Below are 25,202 nucleotides of genomic sequence, written 5' to 3'. Positions count from 1 at the left end.
AATCTGTGACTATCTGTGACTGTAACAAAAATGTGCAATCTGAGGAAAAACATTGCTGACTTTGGAGAGTCTAAAGGCTGGAGAAATAGGGGTGTTTGAAGCAAGCAGCATGTCTAGTTAGTATGAAGGAAAGTTCATACAGAATGTGCCTATTTAATCATTTGTTCAAACCAGCCCTAAAAATTGAATGACAAGTTGTGTGTGCATGGTCTTTCAGATATGCATTAAAAAACTCGTTTTTTTACCAAACTATGAGGTTATGGATTGTGGAGTGTCTGTGCCTTAACTTGTGCTTTTATGTTTTCCTCCCTCCAGAGTCAGGCATCAGCATAGAGCAGTGTGAGCACGTGGTGTCCGAGCTCCAGGACAGCATGCGCAGAGCCCTTCACCTTTACCGCAGGGTGAGTGACTGAGTGACCTCACACACGGACTCTGGTACAGTAGCTGGGCTTTACAGCCCACAGGCATCTTAAATAGAGTGTAAATGCTTGCTGCCTGAAGGTGCCTGACTGTGTGACACAAGCTGCCTGGCTGTCCACTTGACTGCACCTTCAACTTGAACCAGGGATGCAGGAGTTCCTGATTTCCAGCTCTTGGATTTTCTAATGGTTTGCTATGGTACTCTGAGCAAATCAATTAAGTTTTCAGTCTGCTTAGCCTATCTGTAAATTGAAGATAACAGTATGCTCTTTTTCAAAGTGGTATTAGGGAATTAATTAATGGTTATACAGTATTTCAGGAATATGAAATATTACAGGAGCTTTGAGTTTTATTGCCCCATCTGTTCTTTGTCTTTGATGCCTGGGAAAAGGATTAGCAAATGTGGGATACCATGGGAATCCAGCTGTGAAAAGAACATGCAGCTGTTTGCCTGTCCCTCACCTCCAGACCAGAGTTACATGCAGAGTAATATAACAGCTCTTTGTTCCTTTTCTTAGCACTGATCTGTCAGGTCTCCTGCAATGAGTGTGAGATTTTGATGGTGAACATCTGCCACATGGTCCTCTGCAGCTCTGGCCACAGCACTTGCATTAGCTCTCTGACATTGCTCTCTTCCTGGGACCAGCTGCATTTGGCAGACAGGAGGGACAGGAGACTGTGGCCCTGTACTGCAGGGAGGAGGAAGTAAAACACAGTACCTCCTTAAGCCCACTATAAGGGGAACACTACCCAAAAAAAGTGCTTCCCATCTCTGTCCTATTGGACTAATACCTCTGGATTTTGTGCAGCTAGGGAGTATTGGATACATGTCCTGCTATATGTCTAAATGGGCAGTCTCGAATGTTGAAGAAAAGTAGACTTGATTGGTCTGCAAGTCTTTATGGTTTTACTTCCCTGAAGGGCTAAAATTGCTTACTTGGTGCTCTACCTGAACCCCAATGCATTCTTTGTTTTCTCCTCCTCTTTGTTTTCAGGTACTAAACGATACGGAATCTTCTACTGACAAAGATAAAATAGCAGGCCTCCTGACAGAAACATTCTCCTCAATGAAGAAAGAATTGGACTCTCTGAAGGATGCAGAAGAGCTTCCAAAAGACAAGGAGGCACTGGTGAAGCCACAAGATAACACTAGCCCACTGAATGAGGCATGTGGTGCCAATCCACCGAGTCCCAAGAGTTTGGGAGATGAACAGACACTCGCTTTGTTGGAACAGTACTCGGAGCTATTGCTGCAAGCTGTGGAACGACGCATGGACAAAAAACTCTAAGAGGGGTGGCTTTCAGGTGTTTGTGAACACAGAAATAATTGCAAGAAGAGGACCACAGAGAGAGCTTCAGACCAATGCTACCATCAGCTGGTCTAGGGCTGGTGGGGATACCTGTATAAATTGATTCCTCAGGCTCCAACAACTAACTTGTTTCAATTCTTAGCAATGTGCTGGCCACAGTTTTAATATTTGTTTCCCAATGGTCTTCAACTTCCTGTCTCTAAACAAAGTCTTGAAAGAGGAGTGTGGAGAAATTGCCTTGAAATTTCTTCATAGCCAGGAGGTCAGGATGTTTGACACCTAAAAATACAAAGAAAATCCAGTTTATCCAAGAAACTGCTGGCTAAAAGCAAAGGAGTCCATGTGAAGTCAATCCCTTCCTCTTCAAGACTCCATAAGAATCAAGAATCAGACTTTTTATGGGTTTATTTATTAATTTATTTCTCTTGACTGTTGTTCTATGCCACATTTGTGGCTGTTATCTTTGTCCTTTTAAAAAACTGTCAATCCCTTTGCCATATCCCAGCGAGAAACAATCTCTGTATTATAAATCCCCAACAGGGAGACAGGCTGGAGTGTCTGTGCAATTAATGAACTGTTCTCTGCTTCGATCTTGTCTTGCTGTTCTTGCTTTTCCTGCCTTAGTTTTGTTCCCTGCAGTAATCCTGCTGTTGTTATGACAACCCTGTCTGCTTTCATATTGTGTCAAGACAGTCCTCACACTGTATTTTATCTGCATTCACCTCCAGGGAAAGTCTCTGTATCCCTTGGGCCATGCTTTGGAGATTACTTTATGAATTCATCAGTGGTATTTTTAATCTGGAATTTGAAAACTTCAGACTGGGTTTTCTGCAGATGTTTTAAAAATTGGATTTAGATACAACACAAAAGTCTGTTTCAGCCAGCTTTCATGATTAGGAATTGGATATTGACTTTGTTGTTATGATTTATTTTTGGAGAAGTGACATGGAAAAGCTGGTTTCCATCTCGTACAGTGTAACTATGGATTTGAGTGATCTTGAGTGCCATGGCTCTTCTGTGTCATTTGTTCATTTCACTGTGACAGGAAAATGTTTTCTCCTTGTCTTTACATGAAAACAGAATATTTACATCCCAAGAAGCATTCTCTTACCTTTTGTAAAGCTGTTTCAAATCCCCTCACAAAATGACTTCCTACAAACTTCAAATGAGATATTTTGGGGTGTGATGATCACCATTTCTGCTGCCTCTAGCCTCTTTGCTTTTCATGAATTTCTGGTCTGAAAAACAGAATCTTCTCTTCTTGCATTTGTATGTGCAATATTCTTCTTGCCCTGTGGAGCTTCTCTAAACCCATGCTAATTTGTGTCTCATGTGGCTTAAAATTGTCCAGTGATGTTTTTTAGGTCAATGATATAAGCTAAAAAAAAAAAAAAATTTAAACCAATGAAATTCTTCAGCACCTTCCCCCTTACTCCCACTCCTTTCAACAACAGGGGAAAATACACAAAGTGTTTTATTTCTTCCATCTCCAGTCTGTCTTGCATTTATTTTAAGACAGTGTAGTGTAATCAGAGTTCATAAAACTAATACAAGAAACAAGAATTTGGTGGGAGAGAGACTGCTAACATCTGTGTAAGTCAGTCAGAGGCAGCCAGACTGCATCACTTGGTTACAGAGGTTACAGGGTGGAAGCAGGTTTTTTTTAATTTTACTGTCCTGGCTGCTGTTTCTCTGAAACCCTGTGGCACTTGGAAATGTGGTCTGTTGACTTCTCTTTCTGTGACTGCAGATCTGCAGTGCAGCCTTTTTTCTGCTGGTCTGGCCAGACTGACAGACCTGTTTCTCCTGAGTAACTCTAGGGCTGAATAATCTGCAGTTCTGTCTCTCCCCTAACAGGTTTGCTGCCTGATCACTGCTGAGTGCTTCAGGACATGGCAGTATGGGAAACACTTTGAGAGCTTTCCAGTTCCTTCTGCCTGTAATTGAAATCTGCCTAATCATGTTTCAGGTGTCCTTGCTAGCCTTTCCTTCCATGGGCTTGTACTGAAACTTTATTTTCTAGTCCCATCTCTGCACTGTATTCTGCTGAATCAGCTGGTGTGCTCAGTCCCATGGGCAGCTTCTCCTGCACAGACAGGTTTTGTAAAGGAAGGCAAGTTGGAAACCAGAGAGGAAGTTTCTGGCAGTGAGAAGGTGAGCTGGAGATGCCACGAGTGGAATGTGTGCTGACAGTCATGTTGGGTCTGTGATGGGAGATAGTGTGGGTCAAGCTTGCTTTTGAGGTGACTGGTTCCTCCACTTTCAGACTGTGAACATATGTCCTAGTATACAGGGAATTTCTTGCTGTACTGGGGCCACAAGACACTCAGGAAAAATAGCAGCCCCTAGAACCCAGGTATATTTTGGTACTGTTGATAATGGTTTGAGGGTCCTTTATATAACTTCCTTGTGCAATTTTATACCATTTTATTATTTAAACATTGAGGTAGTGACAAAAAGGTCAGAGATGATACAGAAGAGCCAAGTGGTGAGAATGAAATTACTAAGAAGGTAAAGGGCAACAACCAGCAAAGCTGGCATAGAGATATGAAACAAAGCTCCTTGGAAATAAGTTGTGTGAAGTAAATCTGATTTTTAAGCTGATCAGAATGGGGTTTGTTTCCTGGAATGGATTTTACTTGGGGTCATGGCTGTATACAGGAAACCAGACATAAAATCTGATCAGAATGATGGCGGGAAAAGTTTGGGCAAGTAGATCAGTTGGAGAATGGTTATGTAGTTTAAAATAAATTTAGAATAGTATATGTAAGAGACTCAGGAAAACAGTAGAAGTAGAGATGGTCTTGGTCTGAAGAACACCATTTGGTCAATACCTGTGAATGATACAATACTAAAAGGCTTCAGGAAAGTAGATATAGGACTTGGAGATGGTAATCTGTAATTGAAGGATGAATGGGAAGGAGTTTGTTTTTAAATATGTTCTATTGAGCCTCTTGCTTCTTCTCTTGCAACTGTTCTCTAAGCAACTATTTTTTTTTCTTAAATGGCAAAGTCCTGAGCTGCTCATTCAAGGCTTTGATGTTCTGAATTGATTAGAAGCCCAGTAAAGGAGATGCTGGTGCCACAAGTTTGTTGCTGAGAAGGGGAGAGGATAGTGTTGCTCTGTATAATTTAAGACTGATCTAACTAATTGTTCCCTGCTAACTTCCTATTGCTGGCAGTAGGAAATATTCCTAAAACCTCTAGTTTACAGAACAAAAAGAGCATAAATGCATTGCATTTGCACCTTGTGAACATGTTTCACTGCAGGCTGTCCATTGGGCCAGGTAGAGAAATAATGAATGGTAACTGCCTGGGAAGTCAAGAGGCTTGTCAGAGGAGGCAATAAGTTTGAGTCTATCCCTCTTAATGGTTCGTGATCCCTCTTACTGCTTTGTGTGGGTGTTAGCATAGGCACAGCAAGATACCTATATTAAGATAAGTTATTTGTTTAACATAAAACCTGAAAAAATATTTTGGATCTACCTATCCTCTTTACATATGTTTTCCTCTCTTCAACCCAACATTCCTGGTCAAAATGAGAAGTTTTAGGTTTCTTTTCCATCTTGCAAATAGTACTGCTTTGCCTGTGGACCCCCTCAGTTTGTTTAAGGGTTCTCTTGAACTGGGACAGTAGGAAAGGCTGCAACCTGAAAGGGCAGCAAACTTGTATTTCCTGCTGCGAGCAGGTAACACCTTCCTCCTCCCCATCCCTCAGCAGCACTCGGGAGCTGTGTGTATGGGAGTCCACCTTTCTTCCACCTCCTCTCTCAGGTTGTCTTCTCCTTTCCATGCCACCTCCCAGGTGATGACTGGGGCATGGCCTTACAGCAGCCCCCTGCCCAGCCTCCCCGTTTTTCAGACTTCATCATGACTCAGAGGAATTGGGACGTTTCTTTCTGGGAGTAGAAACATACCAACTTAATTTTTTAAGAACGAATATGTATATAATTATATATAAGAAAAAAAAGATGAAATGCAGGTATTTAAACACCCTTGGTAAATTAATGCATGTATACACAGTCTTCCCCCCCCAGCCCGTTGGATGTGTAGCATCCAGGACATTAAATGATAAAAACCTCATTGAAATGGTAGACAGGTCTTCTAGCAGCCCCCCGAGAGAGCAGGTGGTTCCTTCTCTGGGTAAGTCCGGCGTGTCCCATGTTTCAGATCGTGCGTGTGAAAGGCTGAGGCTGTGTTCGTGTCGCACGGGGACACGCGCGGGGCAGCCGCGTTCGGAACAAGCCATGTCCGCCCCGCGTCCCTCCTGCCCGCGCTCCGGGCAGGCACCTCCTCACCCCTGTTCCCCCTTCCTGCACTGCCCTTCTCCTTCACTCCTTTAAAACACAAACAAAAAAAACCCTTCCTGCTTTATTTATAAATGCGTGTTTTTATACTTTCGGCTTTAGGTAAAATAATACTTTGTATTTTTTTTAATTATTATTTGGGGAAAGAATTAAAAATTCCGTTTTTTTTTTTGGTTTTTTTTTTGTTTTGTTTTTTTGTTTTTTTTTTTTGTTTTGTTTTTTGTTTTTTTTGTTTTTTTTTTTTTTTTTTTTTTTTTTTGTTTTTTTTTTTGTTTTGTTTTTTTGTTTTGTTTTGTTTTGTTTTGCACTGTGAGGCTCCCCCGGGAGCTGGGGAGCTGTTTTTAACTCTGTATCCATTTGTACTTCGTGTCTTAAATTGTTTCAATAAAAACGTGACCATTTGTTACCGAGCTGCGCGACTCACTCGGGAGCTGCGCCCGCGGTTCGTTTTCCGGGGGAAGGGGCGGGCGGAGATCGGGGGGGCGGGAGCGGGCGGGGCCGCCTCCTGCGGGGCCGGGCCGTGCATGGCGGAGGGCGCGGCGCTGCGGGCCGTGAGGGGCTGCCTGGCCGCCTTCCCGCGGGAGGCCCGCGGTGAGCGCCGGAGCGCGGAGCGGGGCGGGGGAGGCCGGGGCGGGCAGTGATGCTGGGCCGGCCCCGCCGCCGCCCCGGGGCCCGGCCCGCCCGGTGCTGCCGCCTCGGCGAGCGGCAGCGGCGTGGGGCGATCAGTGGCACCCACTGTGCTGCCGGCATGGTGGTTCCGAAGTTAAGGTGAAGAAGAAAGGCCGCCGCAAGAAGAAAGCAAAACTCGATAAAACGGTCCTTTAATGGTTGTTTCTGTGTATAAAGTAGCAAAACAAAGCACTATTCCAGCTTCCAAAAAATCATCCTGCGGTATCGCCTCTGTATGGGAGGTGCACTTCCTGTAGCACAGGCCCTTTATCCCTTTATCCTCAGGCGCTGGCCTTGAAACCACCCTAACTCTCTCTGGGTGTTAGCAGAGGGATTCTGGATCCGTGGGGGGCACGGCTTGGTGTCAGCGTGGTGAGGCACCGGCAGCCTGTGTGCTGCCAGGAGATGCTTGTCCCGGGATGCTGAGTAACACTGTTTATTGTTTGCTTGGACAGAGCTGGGCTGGCCGGAGTCTGTACCCTATCTTGATAGGCCTCCATCCCCACTGGAGTTTTATCGAGAGTGGGTGAGTCCGAATAAACCCTGTGTAATTCGCAACGCCATCAACCACTGGCCGGCTCTGCAGAAATGGAACTCGGCGTACCTCAGGTATGAGCGAGCTGTGGAGCAGGACTGGTGTTCAATTTCAGGTGACCTCACCAAAAACCCCTTGGTTAATCTTTGCTTTTATTTGTAACATTAGCCCAGATTCCTTCCTGGTTCTGTATGAAGGTGTTCAGTCTTCTCAAGGTCAGGTGTGTCTTCTTTGCACACATACTGCCCTCCCAGTTCCGATGCAGCCGGGAAGGTGGGTGTTTTGGCTGTGTGCAACCAACAGACTCAGGCTATTGAAACCCACACAGCTGGAGTGGGGCTGTAACGCTGTAAGAACAGACGGACTTGTTTGTGACTGAGCACATCTTGTTTTCTTCAAAAAACTAAAGGATGAGCATTTTAATAATGACTGAAATTTTAACAAAATATCCTCTTTTAAGAGAGAATTTGTGGTTAGACCTAGTATCTGTGGGTCAGATCTAATTCTGTGGGGTTTAAAGCTAAATATCTTATGGAGCTAAGGACTGTTAGCCTCATGGGGTGTGTATATATCAGTTTCTGTCCACTCCTTCCCACTGCTCAGTTGCTTTTGAACATGAGAACCCTTGAATTTGATTGAGTTGAACAGCCACAATAATATCAAGCTCTGCCATGATTGGTGAAAAGAAGTGGCCAAAGAGAACCCTCTGTCTGCATGGAAGAAAAGGGAGCTCTCTTGGAACTGTCTTGTTAAGAGAGAATTCAGAGAGGAAAAAGAAGCTAGAGTTGCCTTGACTGCAGGGAGCAATTGGAGCAGAATGCTGGAGTCCTTACCAGATAGCAGAAAATTTAATCTAGAGACACCCATCCATGGAAAGATAGGCATCTTATTTTTGCTGCCCTTGAAACATGTTTTTAAAATAACCAGTATGTAATATAAGAGCTAATTGCAGGCCTGGATTTAAACCTTTGATTTGTTTTGCAGGGAGGTGGTAGGTCCCAAGGTGGTGAGTGTGGCAGTGACACCAAATGGTTATGCAGATGCAGTGTTTCAGGACCGTTTTGTCATGCCAGAGGAGCGCCAAATGCCTTTCATGGACTTCTTGGACATTGTGGAGAAGAAAGTGACCTCTCCCAACGTATTCTATGTGCAGAAGCAGTGTTCAAACCTCACTGAGGAGTTCCCTGAACTTGTCTGTGATGTGCAGCCTGACATACCATGGATGAGCGAGGCACTGGGTAAGCCCTCAATTTCTCTTGTATTCAGTAAATATTTTGCATGGAGCTTTAAAACAATCACACTAGGTACTACATGGTGAATACTTGTTCTCTTTCTGAATGCCACAGCTCTTGTTTGGTTTCATCCTCTTAGAAAGCAGCTGTGGTAAAATACCTAATAAAGTAATCCAAGTTTTGGGGTTGTATTACTCTGAAAACAGTATCTCTGCGTGTATTGGGACCCTCACAACTGAAAAGATGTCATGTAACACTTCTTTACATTGAGTGGCTTTTCTTTGATCTAGAGTCATGTTTTGGCTTAGTGTTTGCAGTGTAGAAGGCAGTTGCTGTTGTTCACAGAGTGCTATTTGCAATGAAATCTGTGATAGTTATGAAGTAAATTATAGGACAGAATTTGGCAGAAAATTATTTGAAATGGTTTTTTAAAATGACAGTTTGTTGTTGTCATAATATTTCTTTTCCTTAACCATACAGGGAAGAAGCCTGATGCTGTGAATTTCTGGCTTGGGGAGTCAGCTGCTGTGACATCTTGTATGTATCCTATGGCGGTGTAAATCTTTTTTTGCATTCTTTATTCTGCCCTTCTGCAGCCTCCTGCTGCTGTGTCTCGGGGTGCATCTACCTGGCATTGTGTCAGGCAAGGCACTGACAATTTGCTTCATTGAATGCCTTTGCTACAGCATGATACTGTGATTTTCCCACTGGCTGCAGGAGGAAGAAGCAGTCTGATAATAATAGGGAAAGCTGATACTTTGTTTACTGTAGTTTCTGCTGCAGAGAAGGAAATAGCTATGATTTTCTGTCTTTCTCCCCATTTCTCTTTTTTTCCCTCAATCCTAGTGCATAAAGATCATTATGAGAACTTGTACTGTGTGGTATCTGGAGAGAAATATTTTCTACTGCATCCACCAAGTGACCGTCCCTTCATCCCATATGGTACATCATTTTGCTGTGCAGTGTGTTGGAAGGTTGGAAGGAGGACAGACTAAAACACTGAAAGTTGTGAAAAAAAGGAAGCAGTGGTAACATTTTGATGCTTATGCAGTGTTATGCTTTCCAGTGTGAACAGAAATTTCTTCTACTTCATGCTGCAGGTAGTTTGTAATACAAATGTTATTCTGAGGCCAGGTTTTCCAGTCCAGTAAAGTAATAAGCTCACTGGTTCACATCTTGAGTCCTTTGTCCAGTTCTGGGCCACTCAGTTCAGGTAGGACATTTAGATACTGAAGTGAGTCAAGAGAAGGGCATTAAAGCTGGTGGAGGTTCCAGAGGGTAATTCCTGTGAGGAGCAGCTGAGGGAGCTGGGTATTTTTAGCCTGGAGAAAAGGAGACTCAGGGGGGAACTTATCACTCTCTAGAGCTCCCAGAAAGGAGGTTGTACCCACATGGGGGTCAGGATCTTTTCCCAGGCAACCAGTGACAGAAGGAGAGGTAATGGTCTCAAGTTGTTTAGACTAGAGGTTTAGATTGGACATTGGGAAGAATTTCTTCACGTAAAAGGTGATTAGATATTGAAATGGACTGCCCAGGAGGATGGTGAAAGCGTGTGCCTGGAGGTGATTAAGGAAAGACTGGATATGGCATTTAGTGCCATGGTTTAGTTGACAAGGTGGTGTTCAGTCATAGCTTGGACTACGTGATCTCAGATCTCATCTCTTGATGTCTTTGCCAACCTAATTGATTCTGTGATACTTATGGCAGTCTCTTCAGCTTCAGAATGTTTAAATTATTTAAGTATATTGTCAGTGTTCTAGCATGTAATCGTTGATGTTTTACAGGTTTGGATTCTGCCTACCTGCTTTTCTCTAGGAAAGAAAAAAGCCAGAAGCTAAAAAGTGACTTGTATTTTAATGAAATATTCAAGCTACTAACTGAATCTCTGAAAACTGAGAAATGAAGAAAGAGATTCTTATGGCAGCATTGCTTCACACTGCTTGTTTTCTGTTTCTTTGTGGCTTTCCTATGTGCATAGCAGTAGTTACTGTTGCAGTGTCATCTAAAAGATGGACAGCTTAACTTTGTGCCTCATAAGAATTTTCCCATTCCTTGGCTTTCAAACCATCAGACAAAGTGAATGCAGAGTGCTCTATGATGCAAATATAATTTTGGCTAGATGTGTGCTGCTACAATATTTTATTTATACTGTTATTATTTTGTTTACAACCGTGAAGTCACAGAATCACAGAATGGTTTGGGTTGGAAGGACCTTGAAGATCATTGAGTCAATGCCCCTGCCATTCAATAGACCAAATTTCTCAAAGCTCTAACCAGCCTGACCTTGAACACTTCCAGGGACAGGGCATCCACAACTTCTCTGGGCAACCTGTTCCAGTGCCTCATGACCTAATCTAAATCTACCCTGTCTCAGTTTGATACTATTAATCCTTGTCCTGGCCTTGGTAAAAAGTCCTTCTCTGTCTTTCTTATAAGCCCCTTTTATGTACTGGAAGGCCACAATCCCCAGCACCCTCTTCTCCAGGCTGAACAATCCCATCTCAGCCTTTCTTGGACAGGTGGTGTTGTATGTATGTGAATGTATGAAATATATATGTGTTATAGGAGTCCTGCTTTGTAAAACAAGTTACTGTTAAAGCCTAAAACAGATAATGCTTACATTTCATAGTGTGTAGTAAAAAGAGAATTTGAGCATTACTTTAATTAATGGAGAGAAACTGTTTCAAGGGAGGGCTCGGAAAACCACATGTGCTGAAGCAATGAAAGAAAAGCAGCTAGCAGTATCTGAAGCAATTAATGAGCCTTGTCAATTAGAATTAGAAATAACTCTTGTGAGTGCTTCTTTGGCAGACTGACCTAAGATGAAACACCCAGCTATAGAATGATATATAAGTCAGGGGTGCATTTATGCCTTCTGAAAAGGAAAGAAAACAGTTACTGGAACAAAATAGGACTGGGATACAAATGGGCTTGGAGGACAATAAGTATTATTCAGACTGACTAAAAAAAAATATATTAAGAAACTGGATAAAATTTGAAATGGAAAAAGGGAAGGATAGTGAGTACAGTTAGTTGAAAGTGGTTTTGTCTTAATTTTTCTTGGTGAAAGTATGACATTCACTGCCATTAGGTTCTCTGAATTGTGTAATGTAATTCTTTCTCTGGTTCCAGAGCTCTATCAGCCAGCCACCTACCACATATCAGAAGATGGTTCATTTGAAATTGTGGATGAGAAGACTGCAGAGAAGGTAAAAAGTTTATATAGAATGCAGTTAATACACTAGGGGGAGTTTGGGGCATTGTTGAGCCCTCAAACTCAGCATATTGATTGATATTTAGAAATCCTTCATTACTGGAAAGAGAATGCCCAGATATTTCACTTGTATTTTACAATTTGCAAAGCATACCCAGATTCTAGGAAAATCTTTTACTGCATGCTTGGAAGGATTATTATCATGAAGTGTTGCCTTGCACCAGACTTGAATAGATCCACTAAAGAACTTTTGAATGCATTGACAATAAAGGAATTTATTTCATTATGCCTGAAATAGACCCCTCTACATTCACTTTCTTTTGGCCCTCTACTCAGGTCCACGGTAGTATCACCCAGTGCAATAAAACATACCTGTCTGAATGAATAAGTTGTATTTTCTTAGTAGTAGCAATATTTATTTGATTAAAATTTATTTGATTTATTTGATTACAATGTTTTGCTCTGGAGGCACTTTGCAAATCTTAGTAGAATCTTAATCCCTTGCCTTTTGCCTCTGTAAAGTGTGAGTAATGTTACAATAGAACTTGAACTGGGGCTTGTTCTCTGTTTCCAGAGTGGTGCTCATGGAATCACATTCCTTTAATGCAGCAAAGTTGGAATGCTGAGGTTTATAATTCTGTTGGGCAGAGAAAGAATTAATGCAAGCAAGAGGGACTTCCCAGAAAGGAGGGATATTTCAGCTGCTGGGAGTAAATGTTACACCAGAGAGCCTAAGAAGAAGAAAGGATGAATGTAGGAGGAACAAGCAACTTAAGGGGCTGGAGGTGTTTTGAAAGTATGCCACGAGACTGCAGTTTCATGGATGACATTTATTGTCTTTTCTCTAATTAGAAATGCATCACTGAAGGAGGCACATCTTTGCATCCTTGACCTATTCCCAATTGAATGTGGAAAGCTGTATAGCTGTACATGTTTTGCTAGACAAAGTACATGTTTTGTAACCTAGTGAGTTTGATTTTTAGTTGTTTTTCTGGAAGCTTGCTGGAATTTTTGCCAGGGTCAGTACCATATACACACTCTTTTGCCTTTAGGTGCCCTGGATCCCTCTGGACCCCTTGAAACCAGATCTAGAACTGTATCCAGAGTATGCTCAGGCAAAACCTTTGCAGTGTACAGTGAAAGCTGGTGAGATGTTATATCTGCCTTCTCTCTGGTTCCATCATGTTCAGCAATCACATGGCTGTATTGCAGGTAAAATAGCCAGTATTTCCAGATACAGTTTTGAACTGTGGTGGGTGTGCAGGTAGATATCCCACAGCAAAGCACCAGTGGGAGCAAAAGTTCCTTTAAGGTTATCTGTCTCTCTGCAGGAGGGAATAACAATCTTGACAGATCCTATGGGACTGCCTTCTTGCAGCCTGTTTTGTTTATAATTCATAGCTTTGTTGACACAACATGGAAGATAGTCTGTTGTCATATGAGCTTAAATCTGCTCTGACCATGTCTCTTGCCTTGCTAGTAAGTAACACAGTGTTTGTGTTACTGTTCCCCTGCACTTACCAGAAGTCTTGTCATCGCTTTCTTTGTAGGATTTATCATCATCTCTGTATCTCTTTTTTTTCTTCTCTCCCCAAGTGAATACCAGAATTTCCATCAGTGCTTATTTGATACATGTGGAGGGCTGGGGATGGTGCAAGTTATTATTATGTCATGCAAGTTTTGCAAGGTTTGAGGAAGAGATTTTTGCTGGAATTTTTGCTTGTCCTTTGTCTGGAATAATCCTGATAATGCTGTTAAAGTATTTTGAGCAGTGTAATGTTAGTATTTGTATAATACTGAAAGTATTGCAAGCCCTTTTTTCAGTTCTTGTGATTCTGTGATAATAAGACAATCTAGCAGTGAAGCAGTAATTCTGATTCGTTTTTCCCAGTGCTGCTGCATCAGTCCTTAAAGATTTTTTTTTAAAAAGTAGAGTTGTTTCCAGCTGCAAGCCCCTGGCCACTTTTTTTCTCTGTTTAGCAGAAATACCAAAGAGTTTGAGGTTATTTGTCCTTTAGTCTGTTAACTGCAGTACAGTCTGAATACACTTGAGAAATCAATATTCTCTGTGTCTGGTCCAGTGAATGTCTGAAGCTGGAGCATATCCTCCTCCAAGAAGCATTGGTATAATATTACAGTGTATGGCTTAATTTTCCTAGGAGACCTACCCCAAAATTAGCAAGAGAAGCAGAATTAAAGCACTGTCTGATTGATGACAACTGTGAAGTAGTGATGAATTTGCCATCCTTTACACAGGAAGAGAGGTTCCCATCCAGATATTAAACTTTGCAGTTTGGTATTTTTTTGTCTAAATAGAAACATACTGTTCCTAAGCTGTTTTGCTATCTTCTGCTCCAATGAATCTCCACTACAGAGTCTGATGTTGGTTTGGGTTAAGACAGAGTTACATTTGCAGCACTTTTGAAGAACTCCATTGTTATTTTTAGCTGTAGTCTTAGATTTGCTCATTTCAAAGTTCAGTCGGTAGTAAGGAAAAGCCTATACTGACTGAGCTGTGTAAAACAGTCTGTGAACACATTTGTAAATCGTTACGTTCTAACCTTAAAATGTTTTTCCCTTTTCTTGTCTCCTCAGTGAACTATTGGTATGACATGGAATATGACATTAAGTACAGCTATTATCAACTACTAGACTGTCTCACAAAAGCTGTGAAAATGCTATAGCAAAGGTGGGAGACTCGAGCCTGTGATGTCTGTTTCTGATGTGACACAATCATCAGCATCTGTGACTGGAGTACAAATGTGATTCCCCCAAAAAGAACTGAACATTAAATTGTGGTCAACAGTGCCTGCTGAATACATCATGGCTATTTTTCTTGATTTCAGAGTCCCGACCAGTTGGCCAGATTTTTTGGCTTGTAAGTAGAACTTTGATAATAGGATTTTTAGGCCTTTGCATGTTGCCTCAGTGATGGTGAGCAAAATAAAATGTGAAGGGAGACAATCCACAATCCAGGTTTTGAAAATCCCAAAACGGAAGCCCTACTGTTTGTTCAGATCTACAGATTGTTTTCATTACAACCCAAGTGGACAAGGAAGGATCTGCTCCATGCATCAGGCTGCAACAATCCAACGTATGTATTCTGCTTAAGGCAAAAGTCTGTCCTGTTGTAATTCTTTAAGTTCAGTGACTGTGGTGTTTTGATGGTGAGTAACTACAATTTCTGCAATAAATAGGTCAGTTTAAAGCTTATGTCTGTACTAATTTACTTTTTTTCCAAAGTAAACAATGGCTGAAGGACATCTAGGAGGACATGCAAAGGTCAATGCTGGCTATTTTTCAATAACAAGCGACACGTTTTTAGTGCTGTTTTTTATTTCTTTTCACTGTTGTATTTAAACATAACTGTCTTCTCTTGCATCCTGAGGGATGATTTTAGAGTTGCTCTGCCAGATCTGCAGTCAATCTGCATATCATCTGTGGTCTCATGACATGAGGTGTGATTCTGCAGCTTGTAAGCTCATTGTTTCATTCCTTTGCTGCTTAGTGCATGGTCAGGCAAGTTGTTTGAACCAGAGGCTGGTTCAACCAGCCATAATTCCCATTTGTATTTCCACAGAATAGGATGGGACTACTCATGTGTCTGAGACCCCCAGGGTAGGACAAGAAGGCTATTAAATACACAGACATTGCAAAAATGTAGTATTGTTCTTTATGAAAACCAAAAGCTGGTGTTTATTGTCAAATCTTCAAATAGTTCTTTAGAAATATTATCAATATGGGGGAAATTAATTATTGTGAAGGAAAAAAAATGGTAATTGTTTGACTTTGTTTCTTTTGCTTTTTAAAAGAAACATAGTTATAGCATAAAGTTTCACTTTAACTTGTGGTGCTTGTCCAAAAAAGAGGGATCAAGAGCAGGCTTTGTTTTGTGGCGAGATTAAGATGCCATGCTACTTAGGCTTTCCAGCTTGTCTGTGTTTACTGTGCCCTGTCAAAGGCTCCCAAGCTTCCAAATCTGGGATTTCCTGCAGCTGGGGGGCGTGGCAATTTGGACATCTCTTTTTGCTGCTTTGTGGTTTCTAATTTAGTCTCGCTCTGTAATCAAAAGTAAAAGCACTCGCCAAGAACAAGTGACAGCTTGTGCCCCTGCAAGTGGCCGGTGTCACCGTGCCACCCGAGCCGGAGAGTCTGGAGGGAGGCGTGCTCTGAACTACGTCTCCCAGCAACCCGTGCGGCCGAATGAAGGAAGTGCTCACGATGATTCCTCCTGGACTTTGAGCAGAGATTTTAATCCCGAGAAGGGACAGGTTGCTGAGGCTCGTGTCTCACGCAGTTCCAGGCGGTCGGTGCCGCAGCTCTCCGTGCAGCCGGGCCGGGATGGCGGCGCGGGTGTCCGTCCTGCCTTCCCCTAGGTGCCTGTTCGATGACCCCGTGCAGATCCGTGTGGCCGGTCTGCAGCCGCAGCAGGCGGTCACCCTCCGAGCCAGCCTGGTGGACGAGAGCGGGGAGCTTTTCCAATCCCACGCTCTCTACAGGGCTGGGAGCAGCGGGGAGCTGGACCTCAGCCGCTCCCCAGCGCTGGGGGGCAGCTATTTGGGAGTGGAGCCGATGGGGCTGCTCTGGGCTCTGCAGTCCAAAACGCCCTATAAGCGGCTGGCAAAGAGGAACGTCCTGACCCCTTTCTGTGTGGACTTGGAAGTGTATGAGGGCCATGGGGACACGACCCGCTTGCTGGGAAAATGCACCAATGAACGATGGTTTTTAGGAGAGGGGGTGAAGAGGATTTCGGTCAGAGAAGGTCGTCTCAGAGCAACCCTCTTCCTCCCTCCTGGTGAGTTTCAATTCCATTCTGGTTTTCCAGGTATGTCTGACACCATATTATTCCCCGTGGTCCCTGAATGCACTCAGCCACCCTGAGCAAAGCCTCAGCAAGCACTTCCCTCAGCCTGTGCCTGGTGCAGGGACCTGGATTGTCACGGCAGAGCAAAGAGGAGCAGGTGCTGCCCAGGCAGGGCAAGGGCCAAGGCAGGGGTATGGTGGTGCAGGAAGGGCAGCAGTGGTAACACTGCTGGTAACCAGGTGTCTCCTGGTTGTTCTAGTTGAGTGTCTTGACCTCTCCTGCAGTGAGAGCTTTGTCAAGCAGTGTGTTTATTTCTTAGCTTTTCTGTTTAGCTGACAGGACAAAGAGGCCCCTGGTCCTTGGCAGAGCTGTGATGTGTGACAGCTCTGGCCATGGGGTGAAGAATGACAAGGCATGGTGGGAGCACTGGACTCAGGCTGCAGCCAGCCTAGGCTGAAGAACCATGCCCTCAGCAGCTCCTACAGGTCTTCCTGCAGGTTCTGGACCTGTCTCTGTGTTCTCTTTAGCTAAGGAAAAGCCAAAGACAGAAGTCTCTTCCTGTCTGAGCAGCTGGACTGCATTGAATACTTAGGGATGTAGGAGACAAATGGTCTTTAATTAAACAGGTGCCATATTTTACAACTCTGTACACAGACAGTGCTGAGAATGGATCCTGTGCAAAGCTGCTTTAAGCCTGAACTGTTTCTGTTCCTTGAATGGCACTTAAACATGGCTGTCTTTCTCTGTAATTAACAAACAGTCCCTTTCAGCTGCGGCAACATCACATCTTGTAAGGGAAATCTGGCTATGAGAATGGGCAGACCAGCATGAGGAAAGGAAGGTCCTATTGCTGTGGGAGAGCTGAAGAGCTCAGGGATAGTTACTCAGATCTTACTGAAGCCTGAATTGGCACAGGTCAGTTCTGGCATTTGTGAGTATTTCATAACCCAAGTATTCCCTCCATGGCATACCTGCTAGCGTAGTTCCTGAGGAAGAGCCACTCCTGCAGTAACACTCTTTCTTCATTGATCCTCAATGGCCTGAGGACTTGTAGGCCAATGCCAGCTGAAATTCACTATGAGAGAAGGATGTCCAACATGTGAACTTCCTATAATGAGTTCCTAAGAGAGAAAAGGAATGTGCAAATTCATGTCCTTACAGTCATTTTTTGTGTTCCTGAGAATGATACTCATCATGGAAAGCTTCAAAGGATGATTTTCTTCTGGTATCTACTGTCCTGATGTGTGCTGAGGAGGCACCACAAAAGGACACCCAGAGGAACTTTTCTTTTGGTTATGTATACACCCTCCTTTCATTGCAGGACCTGGCCCATTTCCTGGACTTATTGATTTGTATGGATCTGGAGGAGGTCTTATTGAATACAGAGCAAGTCTCCTGGCTAGCAGGGGCTTTGTGACTCTGGCTCTTGCTTACATGTCCTTTGAAGATATCCCTGCTATGCCAGAGATCCTTGAACTGAGCTATTTTGAGGAGGCTGTGAACTTTTTGCAGAAGCAGCAGCAGGTAAGAGACAAATTATAGTGCTCTTCCTGAAACTATTTTCCAGTTTGCTAATTGGTTCCTAGACTAGAAGTATAAAATTGCTTAAGCAGGAAACAGTAATTTTGTACTAGTTTTGCATCTCTTAAGATTTTAGAAGGGAAAAAATCCATTGGCTTTTTTACTGTTTCTGAGATATTACAGGCTTTTGATTCTGAGTAAGTTTTGCAGGACAGTAAGAAAACACTCTAACAGTAGTATCCTTTACAGTTGTAGCACTGTAGAATTCATAGTCACTCTTTTGGAGGCTCAGCAGAGGGATAGATGAAGGAGTAATATAACCTGAACAGAGAGAAGAAAGGGGCAAAATATGAGTGGTCATAGTTGGATGAGTGAGAAAGCAGAACTGGAGAGGTTATGTCAGCTCAGGAAATAAAGAGTAGTTAATATCACTGTTTTCATAATTCTGTTTCAGGTGAAGGATACTGGCATTGGTGTTTTGGGCTTGTCTAAAGGAGGTGATCTAGCCCTTTCCATGGCCACATTTCTACCTGGCATCAAGGCAGCTGTCAGCATATCTGGAAGTAGTTTTAATTCCTTCGTTCCCCTGAAGGGGGATGGCTTCACTATTCCTGTCCACCCATATGACTTGGGGAGGATGAAGATTGGTGATGAGTCTGGAATAGTAGATTTTTCAGATGTCTTAGATGATCACATGGACCCAGCAACTTGGGATTGTCGCATTCCTGTGGAGAGGTCCTTAGCCAAGTTCCTCTTCCTGTCTGGACTGGATGACAAGAACTGGAAAAGTGACCTCTATTGCCGGGATGCTGTTCAGCGCCTTCAGCAGCACGGCCGGGAAGTGGAGTTTTACTCCTATTCTGGAGCAGGGCACCTCTTGGAGCCACCATACTTGCCTCTGTGCAAGGTTTCAATCCACAGGGTGCTTGGGATGTTGGTGCATTGGGGAGGGCAGTGGAGAGAGCATGCTAAAGCCCAAGAAGATGCATGGCGCAGGATACAGACCTTTTTCTGGCAACATTTGATGGACTCAGACATCCCTAAGAGCAAGCTGTAGTGGAAGCTGTCGTAGATGCTGGCCAGGGATGATATTTCAGCACTCACTGGATAGAAACTCACCAGAAGTTTCCCAGACTGCCTTCCTCTAAACCCCACTGTTGCATAGTTGTTTATTTTCATTCCCGAAATAATTTCACATTTTTTTTAGTTGAATTTCAGTTGACCTCTGACCCCGGCATCACAGTAGATTGGCACCATCTGTGCTGTAGTCTAAAAACAACCCAGCATCCCATCACCTAAATCACATTTGTGCTGAGCTATCTTTGCCCTCAATCTGCAGCCATCTCCTTTCATAAGAGGAAATACTCTCACAGGAGGAGTTATCCATTGAATGGTTTAGTAGATACAAACAGCACTTTTGTTGAACAACACATTAGTACACTCATCTTTCCTCCTGGTATATTGTTTTCTCCCATTTATTAGTAAAAAGGTTGCAGTAGTTCTGATCTCAGCTAATGGAAGAGGCACTCTTCTGGCTTAATCAGAAGTGCCGTGATAACATTCTTTTTTCTGGTACCTCAAAATCCAGAAGTGAATCTTACCCAGGTTACCCTGGTTGTATCTCCTGCTGACTCCATGTAAGTTCCATATTAGGTTAAAGTTTTTGCTGCACTACTCAGTGAGTGCAATGTGCGGTGTATCTGTGTGTGCACAGTTTGCTTGAGATTATCTGAATGAAACCTTCAACCATCTGTGCACCTGCCAATACATTAAGGAACAATCCTGGTGTAGCCACAAGCTGTTACTTCACTGATTGAAGAGGTCATGAGCAGAACTCCTCACCTCCTGTTGGGAAGACAAGTGATGGAGTCTGTGGTTTTGTGCAGTGTTTAACATGTGGGTGATACAGATGTGCCAAGTACTTGCTCTCATATGGTGAAAGTTAGTTTGCCTCCATTCTGGGGGAAGAACAGTAAAGCCACTGCTGCTGAGTTCCCAGGAACCCAGTGAGGTGGGCTGCCTCAGTGGTCCTGCCACTATTGCACACAGCTGTGACCTCAGTGACAGCTAAGGAATGCCACTCTTCAAGAGGACTGACCTCACCTTCTGGGAAGAATGTGCATTTTCTTACCCTTTACCAGTGTCCAAACATGCCAAGGGGGGGCTGTAATCTACCTTGTGCTTTTGTGGAATAGTGGCTAACAGCAGCTACATATCAAATGGCATCAGTGGAGCAAATCCTTCCTCCTGGAGCAGTCAAGACACACCCTGACAACAGAAGCAAGCAGGAGCTGGAAGTCTCTGCATTTCACTGAGGTAGAAAAATCTTGCCACAGTGTAGTCCCTGGTTTCCAGCTCCTGCTGAGACAAAATCCCTGTAGGAGCCTGGATCCTGCTGAGGGAGGAACCATGCCCTTCGTTTTCTTGCTTCAGGGAGCAGTGGTTACTCAAAATGAGCACTTTGGGCATCAGTGGGGTGGGGACTCTCTCATCCAATAAATTCAGTACAGACTGTCCCTTCAGGTACTTCTGGTTTTCCTGAACCCCCTATTCCTCAGACTGCTAGATGGGTGCCACATAGCTGAAGGTGTGAGTAGTTAGAGTGGGGACATCTCTCTCCTGCTCACCCATACTGGTCATCCATCAAGTTTTATGCTGTTGCCTCTTACTTGATTTCTGTTTGTCCCTTCTATGCCTATGTCCGGCATGGACTGGTTGTTGCAGATGTTTAGTGAGTGGGTGGGACCTGGCAGCAGAGTAACATACAACAACAAGGAAAATCAAACACATTTAAGCAGTTCCATCTGAGTAAGGGACATTTTCTTTTCCCTCATTTTTCTGTTTTATTGAAGCATTCAAAAAACCCTGGGCTGCTGATCGACATTTTCCTCAGACTCAGGGCCTTAGGCTGCGAGTTTCTCTGTGGTATAAGTAATTATTTTATTTTTACTGAACACTGTGAGATTTTTACAAAACAGTGTGTTGTTTTCCAGCCTGTGGGATAACTCACATCTATTTTAATCCCCTCTGAGGGGAAACCAAGCTTTCCCAGCCTTCAATGGGCAGTTTACAGACCTATACTTTGAATTACAAAATTGTGACCTTCCAAGAAAATACATTATCTATAGGAAACTACTGTTACAAATAAAAATGCTTTCCATCAGTAATCAACAGTGTGGTCAGTGATGCTTCCATCCAGTTATGTTGTCACATTTGGTAGTCAGGTTCATGGAAAACAGTGTTGAAAATAGAGGATGAAGGGAGCTGACTGACATCAATAATAACAGCATATAGGGCCTCTTTCTTTTGATGCTCTGGAGTCACAGCTTTGCTACCCACTTAAAAGCCCTTTATTTATCACTTGGATGACATCTGACAAAACAGACTGAAAGCTGCTGTAGCCGAGCAGCTCTATGCCATGTACAGGAAAATATTCAAGGCAACTCAGTTGTACTGAGAATAGTTTTAAAATTAAACTCAAATTTGAAGCTTATCTTCAGAAAATAGAAACTGGAAACTGATTTCAGACTAACACAAAATAACTGGAAATGGCTTAATTTCAGTAACACACTTCTGCCTGTTCTTAGGCATGTTCTTCAGCATTTTGCTGGAGACTTTGACTACTTAATGTTTCTTCTACTGAAGAGATGATTTAGACTAGTAGGGCTAAGATCACAGGTTTTTTTTCAAGACAATATTCTGCTAATTGCAGGCTGTCGAGTCAGAGTGCTTTATATAGTCTCTCCAGGCCTGCTGAAAACAGACAACATAATTCAAGAACAATGTGAAAGTTATAATTTAATTGAAGATAATAGACCTTTAGCTGCAAGAGATCCTCTGCCAAGCACAACTGATAAATCTAATAGAAATAAAATGGGAAAGTCTGTTCTTGTAATCTGCTTAATTGAAAAGTGCTTCAGATAAAATAGAGTATCAAAGCTTGAACTGAAAGATCTCGTCTTTATTCTTAGTCACCTACTCTTTAGCTCTGCACTACATTTCTATTTTGAGAATAAGAAAAGCTTGTGACAAGCCTCTTAAGAACTGAGAATATCCCCACATGTAAGCTGCTATGAACAAGTTTACTATAAGTTTACAAGTGTGTCTTGTACAAGTATATCTTGTGTATAAGTTTACAAGTATGTCTTGCAATGCTTTTTTTAGGGCAGGATGATTTCCCTAGCTACCATGGAATCAGACAACAATGGAGAGTGCTGATTTGCCCAATGCATTCTTAAAATTTTCCATCTTTGCATTGAAAACTGACCCTGAAGCATTTTGATACACATACAGTATAACTCGAAGGAAACTGCAGAATGAAAGTAGTCAAAAGGCCTTTATTAGCAAAAAAGTGAACCACAGGTGCAGAGGAAGTGAAACATCTTTGAGAAAGTGGCTGTCTCTGCAGAAGTAGTGGGTATTTGAGGCTTCAGTGGAATTTTAGTAAGGATTATGCTGAGCAAAGAGATTTCAATGCAAATGTCCTCTAAGCCTAGGAGCTTCTTTAGGTGAAGCAGTGTCTCTGGGTGGCTTCTGCAAGCAAGGTTGTTTCATGGCCACAGAACAGGAATGAAGTGAAAGATGAGAATATATGCTGTGTGGTGTAATTTAGGAGTCACTTTTCTCCATTTCTGGTTTCTGTTCCCTGTGTGTGTTTGAAAGTCTAAAGATTTATTTTTTTTTTAATTCAGAGCTTAGTCAGTTCTTTAATACATTACCAGATGTATTTGTTATAATTATGTTTTATCAAGCTTTGGGATAAGATCAGTATTTATTGACAACATACAAATAGTAAAAAATTTGTCTATATTAGTATTTTGCTAAAAAATGTATAATTCTTTCATTTCAGAAAAAAATCACTACTCTGCATTCTTTAATGCTATGTACATGTTATTCAGAAATGGAATCTGAGCCAAATGTAGTATTAAGCACAGAGAAAGAGATGCTTTGTTTAAGTTTAGGGAGAAGAAATATTAATATTTCCAATAATCTAATGCTTCTTGCAGCATTTACTGCAAAATATCCCTGCTATTTTTCATTATTGAGGACAAAAATTAGAAATGCTGAGTCTTAAAAAATTGTTTGTGCAAAATTTTCATTAAACTTAAAAATGTCTGTACCCTGACTCTGGATACCACTTAGAGAAAAATAAGTAAATGAGTTACATTGTATTTATTTGGGATTGTGTCTTTTCAATTACTTAAGCTGCTGAACTTTCAACATTTTGCATTTAGACTTGGAATTTATGTTTACATTAAAATCAGTAAAAAGTGTGGTTATATTTTTAAAAATATTTTAAGAGTACCTTGCTGCAGAAAGGGACAGTCATGTCTTTTTCTGGTTAGTGATCTAAGAGGTAATCCTGTGGAAAACAAAACAGAACAAAAATAAGATTAAAATGGTCTGCTGGATCAAAGAAGGAAACGACAGGAACATGTGTGGGGTTAGCAAGAGAAGCAGGGGTGAGCCATACTGTGCCAAGATAAATAAGAAACTAGTACAGTTTTTAGTTATGTCTGTAACAACTAGTCCAGCTGATTGTAAATCGTGGATCCATTTCTGTGTCCAGTGAAGTGAGTGCTTGGTAGCATTGTGTGCTGCCCCTGTTTACAGTGGATCTGGTCCTGGAGGAGTGAGGTATTTGACAGTAGAGGGAAAATTGTGAAATATGGATGTCAGATAAGAGATGAGCTGGATAGATGGTTCACAGGAAATGTTCTGCATAGGGAAAGAGCATGTGCATAGCTCTGCTTTCATCTAGAAGAGGAAGTTCAAATGCCCTGCTATCTTTTTAATATGCTGTGAATTCAGCAAGGTAGTTTTGAATCAATAATCCTGTGCCATCTCAATGAGCCTGTCCCTGGACAGTGTCACTCTGACATCCTCAAACATCTAGCACTAACTCAAACTGGATTATTTTTGGCTGCACAGTGCTCTGACTTCAGCTATTCTCCCATCTCTGGGTTATTTCAGATCAGAGATATGTCATCTTGAAGCAGGAAAACTACTTTGATACCTAAGGATATCACTAGTGTTGTAGTGGAAGAAAAGGAGGTCAGTGGTCTGTACTTTTTGGTGGAAATATCGAATCTCTAAACAGCTCAGCACTAACTGCTTCCATGGCAGTCTGATACCACTCCCTGTAAAGCTAAGACCTCCTAGGCTCCATTTGGATCAGCAATGTGCAGGGGCAATTCTGCTCTTTCAAGCCTTTTAGGGAATCTTGTTCTTTCTATGGCTGTCTTCTCTCACCTGAGGATATAATGTCTGCTTTCTTTTTTTTCTCTATCTTTAACAGTTTTTCTTCTGTCCCACTGACCATGAACCAGGCCATTCCAATTCCAGGGCACCCAAAATCAAAATTGTAACCCAGCTAGACAAATCAAAAATTAACCAAAATAGAGGTATAAATTGTACATAAATTATGAATACAAAGAAAAGAAAGATAAAGTGTGCATTCAAGGAGTATCAATTGTTAAATTTCTCCCCCTCATCAAGAGAAGTATGTGAATGTGTGGGCATATATAAATATCTTTTGGAAAGGAGGTGAGGGAGTGAAAAACAAAGGAAGACCAAAAGATTATGGGTCACTTCCAAGTAGCGATATTATATGATTAAAAAGATCTGGTTTGTAATTTTTTTTTTTTTTTTTCTTTCTGTAGAATGTGGGTTCTCCAGCAGAAATCTCCTTCTGGCAGACGACAGACATGTGCAAGTGAAAGCGCCATGGCTCAGATCCACATACCAGATGGTTTCACTGTGCAGTGCCAGCGGTGAGCATACGTGAGCCCTGCCTGCTCCAGGATTCCAGGGCTCAGCATAGTGCCCATTACTGAGCCACAGGGTGAATCCTAACACAGGACACAGGATCTCCTTATAAATAAGTCACTGAAACCTGTGTTTTGTTTGCTTTCTGAACTAAGAGGTTTTGCAATCAGTTATTATTAGTACATTTATTGTCTTGGAACATTGAGAACACATGCTTTTATGAAGAGGTAATAAATGCTTTCCACTACTGAAGCTCTAGTGACGGGTTATAGAAATTTTCTCAAGTTCACTCACTTTGAGGTCAATGTAGAAACCAAGGAACAAATTTTATTTATTTTATCTCTTGTTGATTCCATTCCGATTTTCCGGTCACTCATCAGACCTGCAAATAATGTAGTTTTTTGTTCTCTGATTCCTAGAGA

At 42.3% G+C, this 25,202-nt stretch overlaps 3 protein-coding genes across 6 annotated transcripts in view; all 3 read left to right on the top strand.

Annotated features, from left to right (window-relative positions):
* MAPKBP1 (mitogen-activated protein kinase binding protein 1) overlaps window positions 1–2,320 on the top strand; it is a 96,773-nt gene extending 94,453 nt beyond the window's left edge. For all 3 annotated transcript variants that reach the window (XM_053980238.1, XM_053980237.1, XM_053980236.1), the window contains 2 exons: window positions 316–401; window positions 1,416–2,320. In XM_053980238.1, coding sequence (XP_053836213.1) covers window positions 316–401; window positions 1,416–1,709 — 380 coding nt within the window. In that variant the 3' untranslated portion in view covers window positions 1,710–2,320. The remainder of the gene's footprint in view (window positions 1–315; window positions 402–1,415) is intronic.
* A 4,237-nt stretch (window positions 2,321–6,557) lies between these two features.
* JMJD7 (jumonji domain containing 7) lies at window positions 6,558–14,895 on the top strand. Its single transcript, XM_053980144.1, has 8 exons — window positions 6,558–6,628; window positions 7,162–7,315; window positions 8,226–8,479; window positions 8,954–9,010; window positions 9,320–9,415; window positions 11,606–11,682; window positions 12,740–12,899; window positions 14,283–14,895. The coding sequence occupies exons 1-8, from the start codon at window positions 6,562–6,564 to the stop codon at window positions 14,369–14,371; spliced, it is 954 nt and encodes a 317-aa protein (XP_053836119.1). The 5' UTR covers window positions 6,558–6,561; the 3' UTR covers window positions 14,372–14,895.
* Window positions 14,896–15,974: 1,079 nt separating this feature from the next.
* Window positions 15,975–24,812, top strand: LOC128808704 (acyl-coenzyme A thioesterase 1-like). 2 transcript variants are annotated; one of them, XM_053980143.1, is made up of 4 exons: window positions 15,975–16,482; window positions 17,813–18,015; window positions 18,467–18,919; window positions 24,675–24,812. In XM_053980143.1, exons 1-4 carry the CDS (start codon window positions 16,029–16,031, stop codon window positions 24,729–24,731), a joined length of 1,167 nt encoding a protein of 388 aa, XP_053836118.1. In that variant the 5' UTR covers window positions 15,975–16,028; the 3' UTR covers window positions 24,732–24,812. The 2 variants fall into 2 exon arrangements, with proteins under 2 accessions (XP_053836118.1, XP_053836117.1); XM_053980142.1 differs by lacking the exon at window positions 24,675–24,812 and having other exon boundaries at window positions 18,467–21,179.
* The last annotated feature ends 390 nt before the right edge of the window (window positions 24,813–25,202 follow it).

The sequence above is a fragment of the Vidua macroura genome, chromosome 6 (genome assembly GCF_024509145.1).
Source record: "Vidua macroura isolate BioBank_ID:100142 chromosome 6, ASM2450914v1, whole genome shotgun sequence".
NCBI classification, from domain to species: domain Eukaryota; kingdom Metazoa; phylum Chordata; class Aves; order Passeriformes; family Viduidae; genus Vidua; species Vidua macroura.
This window is presented reverse-complemented; position numbering and strand designations above follow the sequence as displayed.